This window comes from Gekko japonicus, unplaced genomic scaffold (genome assembly GCF_001447785.1).
Source record: "Gekko japonicus isolate JY-2015 unplaced genomic scaffold, Gekko_japonicus_V1.1 scaffold981, whole genome shotgun sequence".
In the NCBI taxonomy this organism is placed as follows: Eukaryota; Metazoa; Chordata; class Lepidosauria; order Squamata; family Gekkonidae; genus Gekko; species Gekko japonicus.
The window spans coordinates 332,589-357,377 of NW_015167567.1; the positions used below are offsets into that span (position 1 = coordinate 332,589).

Below are 24,789 nucleotides of genomic sequence, written 5' to 3' on the forward strand. Positions count from 1 at the left end.
CCCCGACTCACCCGCAGTTGCAGCTGATCACACACTGACGGACTGAGTCCGCAACTTCCAAGGGATGTGTGATGGTGCATCTGTGGGTCAAATTCCTCCGGAGGAAATAGCCTCATTTTCCCCATTTTTTCTGGCACGTGTGACCACAACCTGACTCTTTGCGACCCCATGGACCACATCACGCCAGGCCCTCCTGTCCTCCGCTGCCCTCCGGAGTCCACTCAATTCCATGTGCTTAAGAACTGATTTGGGACAAGACCCATCGACACGGGGCTCTCCATGTCCATCTATATCTAATAACAGGATTCACAGGACAAGAACCACTAATAACAGCCTCTTAAAGTACTCCCCTTAGCTTCCAACAACAATAAGGATGCACTCTGCTTTTATACTTGTCGTGATCGCCGTTCCTCCCAAGTCCCGAATATCCGGTTGCCGTTGTGAGACCTCCTGCAGCTTTGAAACAGGCACCTCAGAACGCGAACGGGCTGTGTATTAAGGTCATACACCAGCTTACGTTCCTGGTTTGTTCGGTCGTGCGCACCCTCTCTCTCTTGTTGCTCACGATCCGTTCCAGCTTCCTCCCCGGTGCCTTCCGTTTCTCCACTTTATTCAGTCTCACAATCAACATCTGCTACAATTAACAATCTCCCCCATGTGTTTCCCATCCACCCCGTTCTCTAGTTGTGTTTTCCTGTTTCACGTGTGTCTCTCTCTGTATCCCTGCTCTCTGTGTCCCGGCCTCAGGATCTTGGCGGTGTCGGGAAGTAGCGGCCCGCTCGGTGTCTTCCTCGTTGGAATCCACACAAACGGCTGGTAAAGGTTCTCGTATTCTCACTCGAGCTCGTCCCCTTCTGGGTTTCGAACCAGGGTCTCCCTGGCCCCCAAATGCGGCTCCCGAACCCCGTTCCTCTGTGGGTGGTCTCAAAGAAGTCGGACAATACTATTATGCAAACTTTTTATTTGTTCCTTTTTTCCAGTGTCCAAAGAGTATCAGGTGAAGAAATAACACTTGGAACCCCACTATTGTTTCCAAGGTATACTAAGGCACAAGGAGGCCAGTATTACTCATATTTGTTTCCGGGTGCCCATGTTTTGTAACTTCTTCAGCATGTCAAGAGGATGTTGTTGTTATGTTTTTGAAACACAGTGGGGCTCTGGCAGTGATCTGAAGAGACGCTTCTGTCAGGCAGAAAGTACACGTTAGCCTATAAAAGCCATCCAAGTGAAGAGAGCAAGACTGTTGTCTAAGACTGCCCTAATCCTGCCACGGGTAGTAGATATTCATCGGCACCCTTCACCTTCAAACTGCCATCTCTCCGAGTCAAGAGTCCTTGGAGATACAGAGTAGTGAGTTGTTTTGCAGATATGGTGTCTCTTTGATAGCTCCTCTCCTGAGCAATCCCAGTTATTAGAACAAATGGTCCCCATTTACACACTCCTTTCATCTTCAAAGGGTTTATTAACTTAATTAACCCAAATCATAGTGCAGTTAAAACAACAATTTTCATGATATAAAAACACACGAGCCTGTTCCCCTCAGGAACTGGCAGAAATTTCAGTAAAGACCATCACCAGAGGTAGCAGAAATTCTATGTGCCATGAGTTTTCTTCCTTTGAAAATATGTTCCCTTCTTCATAAATATAATCTGGGAAGGGGACGTATAAAAGGAGGAAGGCTGTTTGTTATTACAAGTCCCACCATTACCAAGAGCTTAGGTTACTAACCTCCAGCTGGCACCTGGAGATCTTCCGCTGTTCCAATTGATCTCCAGGCTACTAGAGGAAATGGCAGCTTCAGAGGGTGGACTGTATAGTATTATACCCTGCTGAAGTCCCTCCCCACCCTGAACCCCGCCCTCTCCAGGCTCCACCCCCAAATCTCCACTTATTTTCTAACCCAGAGCTGGCACCCTACCAATAGCTCATTTTGGAAGGCAGAGCCCCACAGATTTTGGATTGATTTACAAGCCAGCCATAATTTGTGGTTACCCACCCACAAATAATCCATGATATCAGAGATCTTTTATAACAGTCTGTGCTTGGGAGCAGACAGAAGCAGTGAATTTCTCTGTTTGTTCCAAATCTCTATACAACAAGACAGAACCGCTCTTTCGTATTCTGACTTAAGAGGGGTAAAGCTGAACTTTGGCTGAACTTTGAAGCAGGCAGAAGCAAAACAAAACCCATGCTATAAAAAGACCCTTCCTCCCTTCTCCAGAGTTGAAGAAAGGGTAAGATGGAGGTTTCTCGTATTGTGCTACATCCTGCCACCCATTTTTATAACTACGTTATGTGAATGGGGTGAAACTCAAACATAAGGAAGGCATATTTGGTGGCAGCCTTATACTTCTCATCACATCTAATTGCAGTCAAATCCAAGAAGCAAAATGTGACCTCTATGGGTACTGCAGTTTGGTGAAGACTCTGATTGCCAGTACAGGATGCACAGTCTCCCGATTCTTTCTGGTATCCACCACCACTCCCAGTTTTTACAATTCATAGCCTGATAGTCACTGTCAGATAATACTGTCATGGTCTAAGCCAGGATGGTCTCCTTATACCAGCAGGGCTTCTGTTCTTTTAACAGTCACCTTACTAGCTGAAATTCAACTGGCAAAACCTTGGACAATCTCAATCTGGGTAGATGTTACAATAGGCAAACAGACAGCCCCAAGACATTTTGGCACATGACAAATGGTGCCCTCTCTCACCTTCCATGATTGATCATTTATCATCTGTTCACTGCATTCAAAATGAACTACTGAAGCAACCACCTCAGCGTGCTTTGGGATATTATGGAACAGTGGAAAACAAAAAGTGTAAGTATCTCCAAGCAGTCCAAGCACAACTACCTAGGAGGCTCTCAGAGACTCTCAAGTGGTAGGCTGAAAGCACCCCAGCAGGTGGTTGCATTCTTTTAATTCACTTGTAATTGAACCTTACTCAAGTGCACCAAGTTATCACCTTGCCCAAGAAGAAAACACTGAAGACAGGACTAATAGTTACTAATATGTGAAGTACGGAGGAACTAATATGTGAAGTACGGAGGAACTATTTTCAAAGTGGTCATTGCATGTCCTTCTTAAGTGCTGTGGTGACCCTGCTTCTCCATGAATAAGGAACCAACCACTTCGACCATTCAGTTGGCCAGTCTCTCCTGGAAGTTTGTACCAGCCAGGAAGGACAAGGTTCAAGTATGTTGGCCTCACCTGTCCAAGGATCAAATCCATATTCTCAGGTTGAAAAATATCCATCAGTATCTAACAGAAGCTATAGTACTATATCAAGGGTCCTCATCGTATTATCCATGATGGCTACATGAAACTTTCATTCCCTGCTTGTGGGCTTTGCAGAGGTTCCTAGTTGGGCAGATGAACTTTTGGTCTGACCCAGCAAAGCTTTTGTCATTTGTGAGGCATCACAGATTCACAATCCAGCAATGAGACAATGCTGAACAACTGAGCTAATGGTATAATCCTAAGAAGAGTTACGTTACTCCAAGACCATTGCTGACTTCAACGGACCCAGAAGGGTCCAACTCCGCTTAAGGCTGTGCTGAAAATCAGTTAAACCATTTTACCCTGTTAATTCTTACTATGACATTTGCTCAAAAGGCCAAATAACAGCATGGAATAGGATTCTAAAGCTGACCTCTAATTCCTCTTAAGGGTCAAGGTAGTTTCCAGTCAAGCATTTTTTTAAAAAAAAAATTCACCTGGTCTGAAGATCAATCTTGCCGTATGAGGAGGTGAGAGGTAGAGCAGAACAGCCGGATTGTGATAATATTGTCCCTACCAGCTTCCTGGCTTTAGCAAATCTCATTGGAACATGCAGAAACTTTATTTTTAGTTCAATTTTGTTGGCGTAAGTGGTGTTACACTGAGAGACCTTTACAATATTAAGCACAATCATTAGGGAAACATACTGCTGAGTGAATTTTAATTTGAATCAGCAATAAATAAATAAATCGACAAGATGGTGCCTTTAAGTCAAAGGAAAGGTGTAGCGTTTTGTTTTGTTCTGAAGGTGCAGTCTTCAATTTCATCATTTTTAAAGTGTGCAATAAATGCAGAATTTCTTGTTCCATCATTTAAACAGATCGCTGACCTTTAGCCTGCGATCCTGGTCTCCACTGCACAGAGAGTTTACGGACACCTTAAAGGACTTCCAGGCTGGGTTTAAATTATTCATCACCACCTAAGAATGAAAGAGCAGAAACAAACACAAAAAATACAAACATTTAGAAGTTTTAAAAATAAAAAACAAAGCCACAGACATGACTTGCAAATAATCAGGCTGATTTCCCCCCCAAAAAAGGCAAGGTTGCATTTAGAAATAATTAATGACAGTAGGTAGGCGTATTGGTTCACATAAAAATTCCAAAACGACAGCCATGCAACCAGTGTTCTCTCTAAGCTGAGTTAGTGTGAGCTAGGTCACAGCTTTTTAGCCTCTGGCTCATACATTTTTGTCTTTGCTCAGGAAGGATGGCTCCAGAGCAAACTAATTTATGCAGTAGCCAAATCACTCACTCACAATTTTAATACCAGTAGCTCACAAAGTAATTTTTGCTCACGAGACTCCACAGCTTAGAGTAACCCCTTTGTACCCCTTTAGAGATATTTAGGACTAACCAAAATATCATAGAAAGGCAAGCTTGTGAGTTCATTAGAATTCTTCATCAAATACAAAATACAAAAACAGGAGAGACAGAAAAGATTTTTCAGGTCATGGTAGGAAAGCCCTTAGTGTGTGGTTTGGATTATAGGCTGTCTTGAAGACTGGACTGAATTATGTGGTAAAGGGTACAAAATGGATTTCAGGATACACCAAGAACTAGTAGGCCAAAGGGAGAAGGAATGGCAATAATTAGGTACAATATATTTTGATAGTATTTTTTTGTGTGGTTATATGCTGGGTCAGTTGATATAACGTAATTAAGTTGGTTTAACATAATATTGAGCACACCACTCAATAGGCTATGGCTTTGATATTTGAGAATTTATTTTGCAATTGGGCTCCTTTCCAAACCTCAGTGGAGTCAGTGGGGATCTTTTGATTGATTTTCTTTGGCTTAGAACTGGGTCAGTCAAAACAAAAAAGAACACAACACAGAATGGGCAAATAGAGGCTACTGTTCATTGAAGTTAGAGTGAATAAATCTGAAATGACAATATGGGTACAGAAGGCTCATTTACTTTATCAGCACGTTTAGTAGTAACAGGAACAAAGCCCACTGCTCTCCTTATTAGGTGGGTACACAGATCAAAGCATATGTTGACTTAATGACTGCAGCCATGTTGGAGGGGCAGATCACATGAGAACAGGATGAGCGGATTTCCCCTGTTCCATTATTTTATCTTTATGTGCTCTGCTCCACTTTTCCTTAATTCCATTTTAATTATGAGAATTTATGAAGTTAATTCCAGAAATGGGGCACACACAGTTTGCCACAGATTCTATCTCCTTGAATTCATTTGTGTCTTCCCCTCTTCTGCATTACCGATGTGGACTGAGAAAACTTTGTAAATAAGACCAGGAACTTTGGAACTCTGAAATATGGGAGCAACCTAAAATAAGAGACGTTCTGGAAGTATCCCTTCATGGGAAGTTCTCTACTGTTACCATGGGTGCCTGTATTTGCATTTTTGTCTGTACTGACCTGGGAATTCCCCACATGGTCTACCCCTGTTGCAAGATTTCAAGTCACATGAACACTGCTGAAGGTATGGAGGAATGGTAACTAAGCTGCTATGGTAACATAAGAGCAGAAACTGAAGCCCTCTTCAGAAGTTCATTGATAGATTCAGTGAGTACCCATAGAGGAGAGCAGGAGCATGCTTCCTGGCCTGTCGCACCATGCCCATACACAGTGAATAGTGCAGAGGCACTCTAAGAGTTGCCAGCGGGCCTTGAGAAAATATCTTGTCCCTTTAATAGAGGCTTAACATGTGAAAATGGGTGGCAGAATAATAATAATATCACTGCATTAAGCCTCAATTAAAGGGACATGACTTTTTTCCTCTCCAGGCAGGTGGCAACTGTACCATATTTATAAACACACAGAGTCCTCCATTTCCTCAAAAACACCCCAGGAAGCAGGAATCCTATTGCATAGAGGTGCCTGCCCATGTATACATGTATGTATGCATGTGGGAGCTTGCTTCGACATTTGAGCTGAATGTGCAGACACTCAGGACTGGGACAGCGGTTGTGATCCTGCTCCCTTCAGTGACTACACATACAAACATCTGAAGAGGGTTTACATGAGAGCAAACGGGAGGTCATCATGAGGTTCATGGTAGACATGCTCTTGGGCTCTGAAGGCAATTGAATGCCTCTGGAGCTTACCTCCAGGTCCGGTGGCCCACCCAGAAGTGAGCTCCAAAGGCATTTTAATGCCATTGAAGCCCATCATTGAACCCCTATGGCTCCACCCAAGTGAGCTCTGAAGGCATCTAAATGCCTTCAGAGCCCACCTCCAGGTCGGGCTGGCCTGACTGAACTCCCAGAGTGAGCTCTGAAGGCCTTCAAATGCCTTCATATCTCAGTTCCGGTTGGGTGGCCTGACTCAGAAGTAAGCTCCAAAAGCATCTAAATGCCTTTGAAGCTCACTTCCAGGTGGACCAAACTCCCCGTACCATGAACTGGTTCATGCAACAGAGGAATTCATTGGAGGTTCATGGTTTGTGAAAACCATGAACCATGAGAACCTCCAATGAACCTCCATTTTCTGGTTTGTGCCCACCCCCCATGTAAACTAAAATTAGTGTTCCTCTTGAGCTAAAATGAGGACGCCAGCATTTCCTACATAGTAAGATTTGTGAGGAGGACGAATGTTTATCTGATGAGGATACAGATATAATATGTGAACCTAAAGTTGACATTTCTGGTTCTTCTGGATAATGGCTATTAATGGCCCTCTGCCTGTTTTAAGCCTAGACACACTGCTGACCATGAGTACTTGTGCAGGAACATTTTGGTTGCTATGTTACCAAAGCAGCTTGCATGCTAAAAATAATGATTTCAGAGCATTGTGGGTACCATAATACCACCCTGTTGTGGACGCAAGAGTTGTATGAATTGACATGCCAAAGAAGGTAGACTGAAAAGAGGGGAAAAATCCTCTCACCACTTGCAGGCTAGACACTGAGCAGCATAACAGGAATCCCAGGATAATTTTTCTCAAGCGACCATGTGCGCAGAGAAATGGAGGGAAGAGTTGATTCCGCAGCCACGTGTGATATCATAAGCCCTACTTAACAGGCATCTGTGACACTTGCATAACTACGTTCCGCATAGCACTCCTGCTCTTGTGTGAAACTTTCAAAGACATATGGGGTTTGTTTTATTCTATTTTCTTCTTCAGAGGCTGGGTACTCATCCACTATGCCACAGAAGCACAGGACTGCTCACCTAAAACAGCACAAATGGACTATTCCTCTCCCAATGAGTGCCTTTCAAATACATATAACTTTTTCCTTCTTTTTTAAAAATAAAACCCCAAAACAATGGAAAAGTAGGTGTATGTTTTATAGGATTGCCAGGTCCCTCCTGGCCTCCGGTGGGGGACGGGAGGCATAGGGCTGTCAGCTCCAGGTTAGGAAACTCCTGGAGATTTTAGGGGTGGAGCCTGGGGAGGACAGGGACCTCAGTGGGGCACAACGCCATAGAATCTACCCTCCCAAGCATCCATTTTCTCCAGGGGAACTGTTCTCTGTAGTCTGGAGATGAGCTGTAATTCCCGGGGATCCCCAAGTCCCACCTGGACGCTGGCAATTCCATTCCTGATGTTTTACCAATGAGAGATTCCAATTTTCTAAAAAGCATTTAAAAGGAGTACAGCTACTCCTACAGCCAGGCTTTGCTGTAACTTAACTCAACAATAAAGTTAAGCTAATTGCCTTAGATCAGACCCTAATATCCAGACATAAACAATCTGCCTGCTGCCCTTCTGTCTTATTCAGTGTTGAAGCATTCAGCCTGATGAAGAGTTTGCACAATATTTTATGTCAATCTGCTTGGTCCTAATAAAGGCATTACATGGATTTCATTCTTGCTTTTGGATTTTGGATGAACCAATATGGATGTACAACTTTTCCTCTAGTCTTCAACGCTGCTCTCTCCTCCACTGCGTGGGGAAAGAGAACATGCTATTGGAGGTGAAGAGTTCTAGAATAATAAAATATTTTTTAAAATGGGGATCTTTTAACCACTTGGAAAGGCGATAAATTTACTCTCCATTACAGCTGGAGGCCCTTTGAGGTACTGCTTGAGTAATGCAATCCAAGCATAGGAGTTGTTCTCCTCCCCTCCAGTAATTATGGGCTACTTGGGAAAATTTTACCAATTCTGGTAGAAATACAAATTCAAATCCTGCCCCTCAAAACTCTCCCACACTGAGGAAAACTTTACCATCTGGTTTAGTACTTACCTCAGTCCTATGGACCAGTTGCTGTGTTGCATCGTCATTCATTCGGAAGATTTCCAGAAATGGATCTGATTTGCTGAAGAAATCCTGAAATGAAGACGTGAGGATCTTTATTTTCAAGTCCTATTGATTTTTATCCACATAATCCCAGGTTCCCATGCTGACGGAAATAAAAGTTTACCAGCATTAATTCTAAGCCTTTTTTTTTTTGCTTACTAGTTTTAGGATATAATGTCGTACCACCCTGTCGAACTTCCACCTGATACTGTCCAATGAGCAGATTGTGCCTGGGGTTGTGTTCCCTCCAGTAATTATGAATCATTTGTGAAGATCATGTCAAAACTGGTAGAAATTTAAAACAAATAAATGAACAAACACTCCCTTTTTGAGGAGAGCCGCACCTCTAGGACAGCCATCACGGGTCAACTAACTTTCATAGACAAAGAGGCAAAATATGTTAAAACTCAGACCAAGAGATCAATGAACAGCCAGTATAAGAAAGCCATGCGCATTACTGAAATTATATAACTTAATATTACTGATAATTGACATGGAAATTAATAATCCATAAATTTTCTGCTGCCCAAATACTGGTCATTATGAGTCTTTCATAGGGAGTAGCACACACAAGATCTCACCTTGAGTAATAAATATACAGAGGAGCACAACTGTTTTAGCGCAGAGGCATACATTGGTGCATGGTTCACACTTGGAGTACTGAACTTCACCTCTATCATTTCCAACTTTGTAAGAAGCCCTTAGCCCTATACAAATCCTCACTTGCCATATTCTTCACATACTAGAAAAGAGCAAGAGTCCAGCAGCACCTTAAAGACTAACAAAATATGTGGCAGGGTGCGAGCTTTTGTGAGTCACTGCTCACTTCTTCATATACAATTACATGTCAAGGCTCTTAATGGTCTGGCAACTATTATTATTATGGTATCTAAAGAAGTGAGCAGTGACTCACGAAAGCTCATACCCTGCCACGTATTTTGTTAGTCTTTAAGGTGCTACTGGACCCTTGCTCTTTTCTACTGCTTGCTGTTGTTCAGTCACAGTTGAGTCCAACTCTTTGCAACCCCATGGACCACATCACGCCAGGCCCTCATGTCTTCCTCCGTCCTCCTGAGTTTGTTTAATTTCATGTTCATTGCATCAATAACACTGTCTAACCATCTCATTCTTTGCCGTCCCCTTCTTCTTCTCCAGTGAGTGCTCCCTTCTCATTTGGTGGCCAAAGTATTTGAGCATCAGCTTCAGTATGGCCTTCTAGAGAACCGTAAGGGTTGATTTCCTTTAGGATTGACTGATTTGATCTCCTTGCAGTCCAGGGGACTCTCAAGAGTCTTCTCCAGCACCATAATTTTAGGCAGAATTATTATCTCCCTATTATTAATATATTGCTTCTGTAGAAACACTGCAAGTTCAGTCAGGAGACAAACCAGTTACCCTTTCTGTGGAATTTATTTGACAGAATATACATTTATGAAAAACTCCATAAAGTAATTACAGTTATATTTCTTTCTTTTTCTTTTTTAAAAAGACTATGTAATAGAAAAAATTAAAATATGTTTGGCCTACTCAAGAGTGACAGAATATATTATAAACCAATATATCGAGCCATAATTAAAATGAAAGAATACAGTCAGACTGACCCTGAGCAATCTGAATAATATGTTCAGCTTTGATAATTAGACTTTGCCATTGGAAAGGATGGAGGACTATGTTATATAGTTTTTTCCCAGAAGCTCTAAAAATGCATACTGTGAAGTATAATTATTTCTAAAGTAATGTTATAAGCACAACGACCAACATTATTACTGCTTAGTAACTATCCACATAATTCTTGCCAAAAGAAATATTTTTCTCCTTGTTCCAACTCAGAAGATCTCGGTTCATAGTGAAAGATGTTCTCAAAATATTTACACTAGCAAAACTGCATCTAATGGCATATTCAGCATTGATTTCATGGTACCAAAATGGGAGAAATTCTCTTTGCAGAAATAAACCACATGGTTCAGGATATTTTCATAACTCAGTATCAATAATAAAATGAGTTTATGTATCTAATGTTCATTTTTGTAGAATATTTGTTCTGATCATTTTTATTCCAGAGCTAAATGAACAGAAATGCATGCTTACAGATTTTATAAAATTAATAATATTTGTTGTTGAGAGATCCCAAGTTAAAACCTGGCAAGCATTCTACAGTTCTCCACAGAATTTGCTACATGGCACTGTGTTTTTTTTTAACAAATGCCTTCAGTACTGATAAAAATACCTTCTGGAAACCAAATTACCTTTATTATCAATTTTAGGTTTGCCATATTAAGAGAAATATGGACATACCACTGCTCACTTGATCAAGCTGTTTTTCACTGTGTTTGCCATAGGTCTGGTTTACTGCTGAAGTGGTTAATTGGGGTGCCAACTGGAAGGCATAAAAGGTTGCTAGGTCATTGTTTGGCACGTCCTGGAGCTTTAGGGGTAGGGGAAGCAGCAGATCCCTTGTTTGGCACCCCCAGGAGCTTTAGGGGTAGGGGAAGCAGCAGATATGGCATCATATGACACACTGTCAGGTCTAGGTGAAAACCCAGATGTGACATCATCGTGTCAGCCGACGCTCTGGAAACTCTATGGTTTTCACCAGATGTGATGTTGATACATTGCGCAATATCACTTCTGCCCCCACCCATTTCTCCCCCCACTGGCCCTAGAACAGGTGGGAGAGTCTGACCAGTGGGTGACTGCCTACCTGAAGTGCAGAAACTGCAAGCTTATAGGGGCACCATGGGGGAGGAGGCAATGGGTGTGGCTTGTGTCTGTCACCTCCCAGCATGCTCTGCCTCAAAGAATGGCAGAGTAACCTGCAGCCCTTTGGAGCCAGCTGTGGCACCCAGCAGCTCCCTTTTGATCCTCAGCTTGCCAAACAGTCTCACAGTACGGACCAATCTACAAACAGAGCATGTGAAGGTTCAGTATGGTAATCTCTCACACCAACCTCCAGGCATAATATCCCAGATATGACAGACACTGACAATTTGGCTACACTCTGCCTGATATCCTCAGCCATCATGGAAGCGGATCTGGACGCACCAGCTCTGCTCAGCAAACTAGTTAACTGTTTGTGTTGCTGAAGATATATTATTTATTCCTTATTTATTTCTCAGTCTTTCATTTCAGACAAGGCAGCTCATTTTTGCCACAGCATGTGACATTTCCAAAAGGGCAAAAAGAAAAGAAAAGAAAAAGTTGTTCCTTAACTGAATAATTTGTAAACAGTCAGTGACATTTTCCCACTTGGGGTGCAGTTAACATAATCTGTGGCAGAGATGGTACTGAGATGTGGTACACATTCCTATTCAGGTTGTGTAAAAAACTCAAGAGTTCATCCTGCTCTCCGACAAATGTACTACCCAACGTTTATTCCATCTCTAGCATGTTTAAAGTTCATGACCTGCTCAATAGTCCCAGCCAGTGTTAAAGCGAGGGTGACACGGAAATGGAAGGCCCGGACAGCACAATGTTTGCTCACTGAGAAATGAGAGACGGTTATATGACTCGGAAAGTAAAAGACGGTGTGAATTAACAGCCATTCCAGCTTCCAGAGCAGAGGGAGGGTTACTGTGAATGCACAGGGCCTGTGGTGCATTCTCAGAGTCCTGCCTAGTCAGGTAGTCTGTTCAGCACTGGGCATGTTTGTTTCATATAAGGAAGGATGAAGAACAAAGTTCCACCTTTGTTACAAAGCACCACTGAAACTACGGCTGCAGCAACGTATCCTTGGCTATTGTGATATTTTTTTGCCCTTTCATGGTCATTGGAAACTGGATTTTCCTGTGTGGAAAAGACAATCCAATTGCAAATGATTACTACAGCATAAAAATAGCACAATATCCAATGACGTGTGGCTGCAGCTTACGAACTGTAAGCTGGAGAGAGTTCTTTAAGGGGAAAACAAGGTTGCACTTAATGGTAACTGTTGCTCTTTGAGTAGTCTTCTGGGCAGGCACACATGCTCAGGCCGGCCATGGAGATCTCTTCTCTAAAGCTCTCTAGAGTGCTCATCCCCCTCTCCTCACGGGCCGGTTTCTTCCCGCCAGCTGACACATGATGGGACGGGCTGAACACTCCTTCCCCCAGTGTTTCTTGCAACCGTGAAAGAACCTCAAGAACGCGAGGAGGATCCTACAGTGGGGAAAGGAGGGAGGGATGTGTGCCTGCACAGAATACTCAATGAACGACAGTTACAAGTAAGTGCAACCTTGTTTTCACCTTCGTGGCTTCTGTGCAGTCCCACCTGGGAAAATAGCAAGCTGATTTACCAGTAGGAGGTGGGAGTGAGATCCTCAGGGAAATAAGCACTGCTTTCCCCACAGCTGCATTCTGTCTGGAATTGACATCAGTTGCACAGTGCATGATGAATGTCAACAGGGAGGTTCAGATGGCTGCCTTGCAGATGCTGTCCAAGGGGACACTGCTGAGGAAGGCTGCAAAGGAGGACTGAGACCTGACCAAGTGAGCCCTGAGATGGAGTGGGCAATCGACCTTGGAGGCAGAGTGCACCAATTGGATGGCTTTGAGAACTCAGCGTGATATGGTTTGAGAGAAGGTAGCTTGGCCCTTGCGGGAGCCAGCAAAGCAAACCAGCAGGTTGTCCTCCTTCCACAATGATGCAGTATGGTCCAAATAAAAAAAGTAATGACCTACCAACATCTAATGTGTGTAGGGTTTGTTCCTTGTCTGATGTAGGGGAGGGAAAAAACACTGGCAGAACTATGTCCTGGGAAATGTACAAGGTGGGCAAAACCTTTGGGAGGAAGTCCAGACTAGGGTGGAGTGAAACCTGGTAAAGGGCAGGGAAGACCAAAAAGCCTTGAGTTTTCCTACCCTTCAGGTGGAGGTGATTGCCAGAAGGAAGGCTACTTTATAGGAGAGGGACAAGTTGTATCTGGCAAGGGACTCAAAGGGCTTAAACATTAAACCAGAGAGCACCAATGAAAGACTCCACCAGGGAACAGGAAGGAGCACCAGAGGGTATAAATTAAATAAACCGGTGAGGAATTTTTTGGAAATCAGAGCCGAAAAAGCGTAAAACCCTGCAACTGTGTTGTGGAAAGCAGAAATGGCTAACAGATGGACCTTGACTGAGGTAATAGCCAGGCCATTATCTTTCAGGTGCAATGGACATTCAAAAATATAATTCAGCTGGCAGGATTTAGGGGGGAGGCCGCAGGCAGCCACCCAGGAGGAAAATCTGGACTATTTTGCAGCATTCTATTACCTTGTCAAGGAGCATCTAGAGGACAGTAACAACCAGGCCATTAGGTGCAGGGACTGGACACTGTAGTGCAGGAGAGGCCCTACATGGAGTAGGTCTGACATCACAGGAAGAGGTAGATAGTGGCCTCAGGACAGAAACCAAGGTGGTGGAAACTATACCCTTTTTGGCCAGAACAGTGGAAAGGCATAGAACATAGTTCTTTGCCATGCCAGTTGGAAGGCATCCCCTAAGCAATAGATACCTTCCCCTGCCAGTGAGCAGAACTGGGGGCGCTTTGCATTTGAGGAAGAGGCAAACAGGTCCACCTGGGGCCACACCCACTGGTGGAACACAGGAAGCAGGTAATCATCCCTGAGTGACCATTCGTGTGTAGACGTGTTCCTCTGCTGAGAATTTCTGCTGTCCCATTAGCTGCCCCAGTGATATGGGTAATCTCCAAGGAGATAGTGTGCTCGATAGCCCAGTGCCAAAGGGGAGAAGCTTCCAAACAGAGGGAGAGGGAGCCAGTACCTCCCCGCTTGTTAGGGTTGCCAAGTCCATCTTCCACCCCCAGCGGGGGACTTTGGGGGCGTTCCTGGAGGGGGTGGGGCATCCCCGATGTGATGACGTCACATTGGGGACGTCCGCCGCCCACCCACCCCCACCCGTGTGTTGGATCTCCAGAAATGGCAGTTCCATGCACTTAAAGGAGCCGGTGTTTCCCTTTTAAATGCAGGAGTTGGCGTTTCCCCTTTAAGAGCAGCCGTGTTTCCCTTTTAAGAGCACGAAGCTGGCAGGAAACACAGGCTTGGGAGGAAACACGGGTTCCACACACTTAAAGGGAGAGAGAGGGGTGGGTGTTGGTGTTGGGGCTTCCCCCGCCGGCCATCTGGCTGGCGGGCAGGTAGAACCCCCCCTAAAACGGGGGACCCCTGGCAAACCGGGGGGTTTGGCAACCCTACCGCTTGTTCATGTAGGACTCTGTTGTAGTTTTGTCTGTGGCTATTAGCACCCTTCTGCTGGAGACCAGGGCTCTAAAAGAAATCAAAGTATATCTGACTGCCTCGAGCTCCAGAAGATTAATATGAAAGCCCTGGTCAGCAGGGGGCCAATGCACACTGGCTCCATGGAAGCCACAGTGTGCCCCGAGCCCCAAAGGGATTCATCTGTAAATACCAGAACTTCACGGGAGGACGTTCCAAATGGGGAGCCTGTCAGCAGGTTCTCCCAAGATGAACAGCACCCTATAGACTGGACTGGCATTCTAGGAATAGACAATTTCCACAAGGAGAGGTCTGACTGCACATTGGCGGAGGAAACAGTTCTGAAGGGACCTAATGAATAATCAGGCAAAGGGGACCACTGCAGTAGTGGAGACTTAATAGACTGAAATCTAACCTCTGAGACAATGCTCATATGGAGGCTGCCTTATTCTGAGGAAGAAAAGCCTTGCTCCTGTTGGATTTGAGGAGGGCTGAATAGGATGGACTGAATAGGTTATAGGAAGGATTTATCCCAATTAATTTGGAGGCCTGGAGAAGTCAGGGTAGAGATGGCCAGGGGGACACAATCACCTAGTACATCAGAGGAGGGAGAGGTGAAAAGCTAATAGTCTAAATGGGGTAGACAGTCCCCTTAAGCATAGATGAGTGACTACTTTGGACCAATGCTCCCTCTAAGCTGTGGAGTCTTGTGAGATGTGAAAGCCTTCTCCCAAACCTGGTCCAGGTGAGCCTTTCAAGTGAACTGCTTGCAAACAGAGCAGGCAGAGACATTGTGGGCCTCACCCAGGCATAGGAGACAATGGTCATGGTCCTCTGACTGAGCCATTTTTAGGCTGCATTTGATGCACTTTTCTAAGAGAGTCATAGCCTGATAATAAAGTCCTCCTTCCAATCCCCCCTTTTTTGTAGGAATGAAGCCGAGTGAAGAAACAAAGGGAAGAAAAGTGAACGGAGGGAAAAATCACTAAAGAAAAACCTGTGAGAAGAGAGTGAAGATGTCTGATCTCCATGGCGGCAAAGAAAGGACTGAGAGAAGGAGTGCTTGCTGGGTGGGAAGGAGCTGGCCCATGAGGGGAGGGGTATGAGCACGCCAGACATTCTAGAGAATTAAGAAGAATTAAGAAGAGTGATCTCTGTGACAGGTGTGCACAAGCATGGTCCCACGTAGGGCTGCACAGAAACCACAATGATGAACTGCCAGTTCCACCCGGTTAAAATTTCATCATCATAGACAATGAATAGCAAGGATTAAAAATCTTGCACTCCACATTAACACATGCATACGTGTACTGTGTGTGTGTGTGGTAGTGCAGAAACATCAGGCCTCTAGGACATAAGCATACATATGAACCAAAAGACCATATAGCAATCCAACTTTTGATAAGTGTCCTTTCACACATTGTAGCTGGGAAACTGAACAGATGTGTGTGTCTGTATGTGGGGAGAGAAGGGAAATATTTATATGTGCGATCGACCACCAAGCTCATGTCTTTAAAAATAACCAAACTTTGTGATTAATTTAGCTTCACTACCCTTTGGATGTGTTTCTCAGTACTAAAAGCTAGAAGAAATTAAACTATGTTAGAACAAAAACTGCATTCTGGAGGTCATTAATTCGTAGGTTTGCCATAAGTCAGAAGCTACTTGATAGCACGTGACACAGAACAGAAATTAAGAGCAAGTTCTCTGAAGAGGCAGTAGATAAAAAGTCAAAACGTAGCCTGTTCGACAATCTCGATGGGCCATGGATTCAGATCCAACAGAGCTCTCCTTATGATTATATGACTCATAAAAAGACTCATATTTCTCCATTTGTGACTCAAGACTCCAAAATGGATCATGACTCTTTCACAGAGATTATGAGTGGAGGAGGAGGGTGAGCTGGGACAAGGTTTGTTGGCAAATTTAGGTTTGCCTCTGCATAAAGTGCAAAATGCCCATGAAGTACATACCTCATGAATGCTACATTTTCCTAAGTATTAAATAGGCAAAATAAACTCATTCACTATTAACTGATATGGTATTCCTGCATTTTATGTTGGGGATGGGGAAAGTAGTGGGTAGTTACTTTGTAAGTAGGGTTGCCGGGTGGGGTTTCCCCCAATTTTTAGGGCTTCAGCCTGCTGCCAGCCAGTAAAATATAATGAGCAGGTTTTTTGTTTTTTAGTACTAAGAAGAAGCAGTTCTCCTCCCCATCAGAGATAATTCACCTTTTAGTTGAGACACACAACTGAGGTCCTGGATGTTTAGAGCAATTAAAGATCCCCAGCTTAGGGATGCTATTAACCTTTGTATCTTAGTCAAATTACGAATTCATTATGGTTTGCCTACCTAAATATTCCTGGCAGTTTTAATTAGATTTGCTGTAACTAATCACATTCAGTCTATACTGGTATATGCTACACACATTCATAATGCCTCCCGTGTGAGTAGAACTCCTTTCTCCTCCCCCCCAATGGTTCTACTTGCATGATCAAGGCACGTACCACCAAAGCCAGCATTCTTGCACTTCAAGCCAGTCCAGTATAATTCCACTGGCTTGTAGCTCAGATCCTAGGCTGACACTCTAACCACTAAACCATGCTGGGTATTGCTTGCACAACTATTCTACTGGTTGCATGATAACAGCGAAAGCTGATGCACAGCTCTGCCTGCTGGTCTGGATAAAAGGAAGTCACTGAGGGTTTCCCTGCAGAATACACCGCTATCACAACTTTTAATATTGTGTTGCCAATGGTGACTCTCCTTAGGTTAGGAAACAAAAGTCGACAGGTACTTGCATTCAAGGGTTGGCTTTATTATAACTACAGCCCTGATTATCTGACTGCCATCTACTTGCAAAATCTGAAAATTCATCCCCCTATGATATCTCAATTATAAAGGAAATATTCCTACATTACGTTAAATAAGTGCTTACTGGCTATTGTGCATAGAGTCTAAGTAGGGGGGCTATTACACAAGGACACTCAAGTTGCAACTGACTTATGGCAACCCCAGCAAGGAACTGTCAAGGCAAGTGAGAAGCAGAGATTGTTTGCGACGAGTGCCTTTCTTTGCAGAGTCTTCCTTGGTGGAAGCCAGATGTGCAAAGCAGGCAAAGTTACAAAAGCAAAAGTGAGTGTTAAGAGCATGGGTGCCAGGGGAATGGGAGGTCCGGGGTACAGATCCGATTAACGGGTCCGAGCCATGGTGTCCATTTACTTGCAAAACCCGAAAATTCATCCCCCTATGATAATTATAAAGGAAATATTCCTACATTACGTTAAATAAGTGCTTGAGAGTCTACTAAGACTAATGAGAGCAAAAGGAGCCCTATGGAGTATGAACTGTCTACGTAACACAGTCGTCAACATCTCTTCACACTAACACCACTCTTGTGTGGCCAGGGAAGAAGACTGGGCTGTGTGCAAATTAAACAGGCGGGGCTACAGCAGTAGCTGTACTGATAAAATAAACTTTGATTCACAAGAGGGAGTCATTGGGGTCATTACCCAAGGTAGGTTTGCCATTTTCCAGGTTGAGAAATTCCTGGAGATTTGGGGGTGGAGCCTGGAAAGCCACTCTGAGCCTGCTTCAGCGGGGAGGGGAGGGTATTAATTGAACAAATATATAAATGATAAATGCAGGAAGGGTTTGGGAAGAGGAAGGACCTCAGTGGTGTATAATGCTGTAGAGTTCACCTTCCAACGCAGCCATTTCCTCTCAGGGAACTGGTCTCTGTAGTCTGGAGATCAGTTGTAATTCTGGGAGACCTCCAAGCCCACCTGGAGGTCAGACCGAGAACAGGTTTGGCCACCATCCCAGTGACGTCCCCAAATGTCCTCTCTGTATTCTTTTTCATCAGGGTCTGTTGAAGATATTTCGTCGCCCCAAGCAACTGATTAATTCCTCTGACACTGTTGCTATCCACATCTGACCCAAGGAGCCCCTGGCCTGGACTTAGATGCCAGCAGTATGTTCATCATCCCGACACCCCCAGTGGTCAGAAGTCAGCCAAATCCTTGTAGTGTGTCAACACCTTCCTCACTGTGTCACTGCAAGCAGTTGCTTGAGTGCCTTGGCTGGAGAACTGGCCCTGTACTTTATAAAGGTAATGACTGCCATTCATTCCTACAAGGAAAAGACAGGGACTATTTCTGGGGACATTGTTGCAGTGAGGGCAGAATGTCCTTCATCCATGACTCTGTGTGGGCTGGGATTCCATGGTGGAGCACCTGCAACATCCAAGGCTTTCGGAACTTGTGCTAGTGCTGAACAGTCATTAATAATAATGTCTCTAGCCTGAAGAACATTTTCTTAGTTAGCAACCACACTTTTGGTTGAATGGGCAAAAAGTTTTTGCCGTGCACACACAAAGAATGAAATCCCCTACTACATTTAGCTAGGGAAAACCTCCTTCAAACACCACAAACACACTAACTAGTGTTCCCAAATTTATATTTTAAGATGCCAGCCTTAAGTATTATGTCTTTGATGGCTTTTTAAAAAAGCCAACATATCTGATTGGTGGCATTTTAAATACATGAGGTCCCAGTATAATTAAATTATCTTGGTCTTAATTACATTCCATTGGGATTTTGTCTAATTACTATGCAACTGGAGGAAAGCCTAATTATGAGCATCGATCTGAGATCTCTGATATGTTTAATAACATCAGCACTCCAAGAATAGCTGCAAGGGGGAACGTCTCATTCAATCACATTTGTCTGTATTCTTATGTCTTTTGGTAAGGTTAACATCAAATTGCTAGCTTACCTTGTCATCTAATTTCCGGGCGCTGAAGGAAAGTTCAACATAGTCATCGTTGCCAGACAATTCTTCAGCAATTACCTAAGTGGAAAGTCACATTTAGCTTCAAGTAGAGGAAAAACACAGACACACTGAACACATGAAGCTGCCTTATACTCAGGGGTCATTTCCTGCAGGAGTGCACAGGAGCGGAGCTCCAGCAGTAAAGAGCCCAGGGGGTGGGCACATGCAACAAGCCCCACCCCCTGCTCCCATCAGCCCTTAGTCAGAGCAAGAAGCAGCCTGGTAAGTTGCAGAGCCCTCCCGCCCACCCCCAGTCCAAAACAGTCCAGGGGCGCCTTTAAGGCCAAGTTTTATTCAGGTACAAGCTCCCCCTCCTCTGTGAGGACAGATCTGCATTGCCCCCCCCCCCGATAGCTAGGAATCCAAAACAGTCCAGTGGAGCCTGAGCGGTGGGTGTTGCCTTCTGACACACTCCCGGTGATGTCAGGGTGTGTGGCATATGCAAATAAGTTATGCTAATGAGTTATGCTAATGAGCTCCTGCACCTCTTTTTCTACAAAATGACCCCTGCTTATACTGAATCACTCTTGGTCCACTGCGATCAGTATTGTCTACTCACACTGGCAGCAGCTCTCCTGTATCTCAAGCTGAGGTCTTTCCAATCACCCACTGCTTGATCCTTTCAACTGGAAATGCTGGGGATTTCCCTTGGGACATTCTACATGGCAAGCAGATGCTCTGCTACTGAGCCACAGACCCTTCCCTGAATGACATTGGCAACAGTGCTACATACAAGCTGGTGAGTAGCTTGCATTGTGAGCCCTGATGGGCTGCAAACACATAACTGCCATGTTCTGAAGAATGAATTCTACCAACATTTGTGATTCAAAGTAGCAATGTGCAACTTCAGCATTACCAGGATCTACTCTGTTTTCCGGACAGTGGTCCAGAAACAAGAAGTGTCTTTTGGCCCAAACTGACCACCTCATAGTTTAGATCTGGCATTATCGAGCAGTAAGGACTTCATGGTTATGGAGCATACTTCTTACCTAGGGACTTCATACAATAACCAAATAGAAACACAGTATCACTAATGTTAAAGGATGCACACACAACTTTGGAAACCTTTCTATTGCAGGTGAAATTGACCAAAATTCTTTTATCACACTGATTAAAACTTGGTAAGGCCTTTCAGCTGACAACTGCTAGTATTTATCTGATAGTATGTATGCTACTTAAATCAAAGAAGAAGCATGGGAGGAAAAAGTCAAACACTCCCTCTCCCAGTGTTCTTTCACCAATTTTTTATTTAAAAAAACAACACATGAGAGATCCTGATCATGGTTCTGTTGTGTGTTGTGTAAGCTTGACCGCCACTGGCATATATTTTCCTTCACACTTTGAGGGAAACCAGTTTTTAAACACAGTGTGATTTGCAAAGAGTAGAAACTTGACATTATGTTTGAATATAAATTGTTCCCCCCCCCTCCCTCTCTCTCCCTCTCTCTCTCTCTCTCTCTCTCTCTCTCTCTCTCTATATATATATTTGATTTTTATCCTGTCTTTCCTGCAAGTGGGCTCAGAGTGGGTTATAACATACAATATACCGAACAAAGAATAAAACCCTAAAAACTACTATTCCAGATTCTGACTCAGTCACAAGATGGTATTTGGAAAACTTATGGTGTCCAAAGTAGATAGAAGCATATATGGTCTGGTTCCCAGAATGGTAAAATTGTCACCCTCAGACTCAAAGGGCCACTTAAGTAGGAGGGGCCAGATTGACTGGACATCTGCAGCCTCAAACAAAGGCCTGGTGGAATAGACCCATTTTACAGACCCTGCAGAACTGTAATAAATCTTTGCTCTCCATTGGAAGCTCATTCCACTAAGCTGGGGCCAGGGCTGAGAATGCCCTAGCCCTGGTCGAAGCAAGGCAGATATGTATACACACACACACACACCAAAAAATATATATATATTCATAACTATATAATAATGATAACAGCTACTTGTTCGCATTTATTCAGAAAAATCAATTTGAAACAAAAGGAAGAAGTAGAAATGACAAGCATAAGTACAGGGCAATCCTTTCCTGGGAGTATGTCCTACTGAATAGGCCTGAGTATGATCCTGGGTTGGGTACACCTGCTTAGGTTTGCTCCCTTAATCATATACATGTCCAACTTCACTGGCAGTCTTGGTCAGGTGGAAGGGGACTTCTCCTCTCCTTCCATGCCAAGGAAGAAAGAAGAGGGCACAGTCTAGGCCAGAGGTGTCAATCTTATGGCTTGTGGGCCAGGATCAGTCTGTCCAGGGCTTTTATCTGGCCCGGAGGCCCACCCGTGCAAAGGAGGGAACAGGAAGTGTGGAGGAGGAATGGGAAGCTGCTTGGAGGAGCAAGCAGGCAGAGCCCCTCAGATTGTGGCTTCAGCTTGGTGGAATAACTGCCTCTCTAGCAGTTCATTTTCAGCATCAACCTCATCGGTAAGTTGGGGGCCGCTGCAACAGCAATCATTCCAGCCTTGGCCTCCCTTCCCTCCCTCCCTTTCCACAGCACATTGAGATGCAGCTCTTTTCTCTCCCCGCACTGGACAAGCCTTGCCTTCTTTGCAACCAGTGCCCAGCAACATCCTTCCTCACACCTCATTTCCAACCGCCCCGGCAGGGCACTGCCTGCCAGGCAAGGCCTTTGTAGTGTCTCAGCCAAGCACTGCAACAGGTAGCCACCAGAGCAAACAAAGATCTTAGCTGCTGAGTTCACTCACCCACCTATCCGCTGGGCAGTTGCCACTCTCTTTACCAGCCTGGGGAAGGGGAAGCCTTGTAGACCACCCGTGACCACCAGCCAACTGGGTTTAGTGTGTTTCACACATGACTGGAGCTTAAGGCAGCAGAGCAAAACACACGACTGGTTTGAGCTTAAGGCAGCAGAGCAAAAGCAAGCTGCTCTCCAGCCTAAAGCGGGGGTGGAGGGTGGGGGGGTTGGCACAAGGGATCCAATTGCTGATGACTAGCCCGGGAACAGAGTTGGAAGGCAATCTCTTATTATTTGACTGGGGCTTTTCTGCTTCCCTCTACATTAGGAGACTTTTTCTCACTCCAGTAATAAGGCAATTAACCTTCCCTCTTCATTCTCTCGGGAGCTGAAGTGAGGCTGGCTGACTATTTTCCAAACCAAACTCCGTCGATTCCCACAGCCGGTCTCCAGGGCCAGCCAGCACTCAGCTTCCTCCTCGTTCCCTTGAGTAGCACTGCCCTGAGCACTCTGCATGCTTGCAGGGGCTGGGCTTCCCCCCTCCCGAGCTCTAGGTTGGTAGTCTGAAGCAGCCCCCCCCCCCATCATTGAGATCAGACAATTTGGTCCTCACTTCCCTGGGGACACTTTACTTCTCTTTTAAATTATCCCCTTAATTATACACAGAAACACCTGTAGATCAATTAAACATCTGGTGGGTTTCCTCAAGTACAAAGCCCCCGCCCTTCACTCTAATGCTCCCAACACATTTCATACTTTGATGCAAAAATCCCGATAAACCAAATGTTAACATCATCCTAAACATGCATTTTCTCATTAAAAGGAACAACCACCTTTAAAAAAAAAACAAGGGGAACATGTCAATTGGCTACCCTTTGTGAGTGATGAAAGGAGGGGAGAGACAGATCTGGAAGACTCGCAGGTGTGTGAATACCTCCCCTGTTCTGTGTGTACATAGGAAGCAATTCAACCTGATCCCAGGGCTGTCAGATGGGCTTACTCCAAAGCAAGTGCAGGCAGGACTGCTGTGTGGCTTAGTGATTTGATAAAACTCACAAGGAAACCCACTAGGATTTAATGGAAGGCTGAGGACCCATGCCCATCTACCTAGGCGTAAGTGCCATTGAACTCAGTGGGGTTTGCTGCTGAGTAACGGTGATGCTGCTGTAGAAGACCACAAGACGCCTTCCAGCTGATGTTAGATACAGCACAATAGTATGCAGAGTTACTCCAATCTAAATTGGAGAAATTAGAAGGAAACGGAATATAAAATATGAGATTCATCTTGAGTCATGAGTTTAGGAGCTGAGCAGACTGGAAATCCTAGGGATTGTGTCCAGGAGGAGAGTTAAACCACGTGCATAATTTCCAAGGGGGATTTTGATGCAATAAGAGTAAGAGGTGCCAGTTATCCAAGACTGTTAAATAAAGGAAATACTGTAAAATAGTTAATGTTTTAATCATGTTTGTATTTTGAGTAAAAAAAAATTGGGTTTGCTTCTATGCTTTATAAAGTTATTTATACCCCTGGTACCTGGCATTACATTTCATGGCACACATGGCCCGGCTCAACACAGTGAAATTTATGTCAGATCTGGCCCTTGTATCAAATGAGTTTGGCACCCCTGGTCTAGACAAATTACTGCTCTAGGTTTATTGGCTAGATGTTGCCTGCAAATCTCTTGGGTATGATCATTTTCAGATTCAAGGACTACATCTAAATAAATTATAAATCCCTAAACACAAATGTTTGTTCTGTTATAATGAGTTTTGTGCCTATATTATGTTATAAAACTAGTTAACAGTGCAATCCTAAACAGAATTATGCCCAAGCATGTTGAAACATTTAGAAGGATGTAACTCCATTTACACTCCATATGCCAGATCAGAAAGAGGTGGCAAGAATACACAGAAGAACTATACAAGAAGGATCTCAATGTCCTTGACAGCCATAACGGTGTGATCGCTGACCTCGAGCCAGACATCCTAGAGTGCAAAGTCAAAGCTAGCGGAGATGACAGTATCCCAGCTGAGCTATTCAAAGTCCTAAAAGATGATGCTGTTAAAGTGCTGCACTCCATATGCCAGCAAATTTGGAAAACGCAACAGTGGCCACAGGACTGGAAAAGGTCAGTTTACATTCCAATCTCAAAGAAGGGCAATGCCAACGAATGTTCAAGCTATCACACAATTGCCCTCATTTCACACGCTAGCAAGGTCATGCTCAAGATCCTACAAGCTAGACTTCATGCAGTACGTGGATAGAGAACTGCCAGAAGTACAAGCAGGGTTTTGAAGAGTTAGAGCAATGAGAAATCAAATTGTAAACATTTGCTGGATTATGGAGAAAGCAAGGGAGTACCAGAAAAACATCTACTTCTGCTTCATTGACTACGCTAAAGCCTTTGATTGTGTGGACCACAATAAACTACGGCAAGCCCTTAAAGAGATGGGAGTACCAGACCACCTCACATGTCTCCCAAGAAACCTGTATAAGGGTCAAGAAGTGACAGTTAGAACCAGACATGGAACAACTGATTGGTTTAGCATAGGAAAGGGAGTACGGCAAGGATGT

General features: G+C 44.2%; 1 protein-coding gene across 1 annotated transcript in view; it reads right to left on the bottom strand.

Annotated features, from left to right (window-relative positions):
- The window catches only part of CPNE4 (copine IV), a 128,908-nt gene that overhangs the window by 87,527 nt on the left and 16,592 nt on the right, over positions 1–24,789 (bottom strand). Inside the window, exons 4-6 of the mRNA XM_015413840.1 lie at positions 19,460–19,534; positions 8,438–8,521; positions 4,111–4,200 (exon numbers count right to left, since the gene is read on the bottom strand). Of these exons, the coding sequence (XP_015269326.1) occupies positions 4,111–4,200; positions 8,438–8,521; positions 19,460–19,534 (249 nt within the window). The remainder of the gene's footprint in view (positions 1–4,110; positions 4,201–8,437; positions 8,522–19,459; positions 19,535–24,789) is intronic.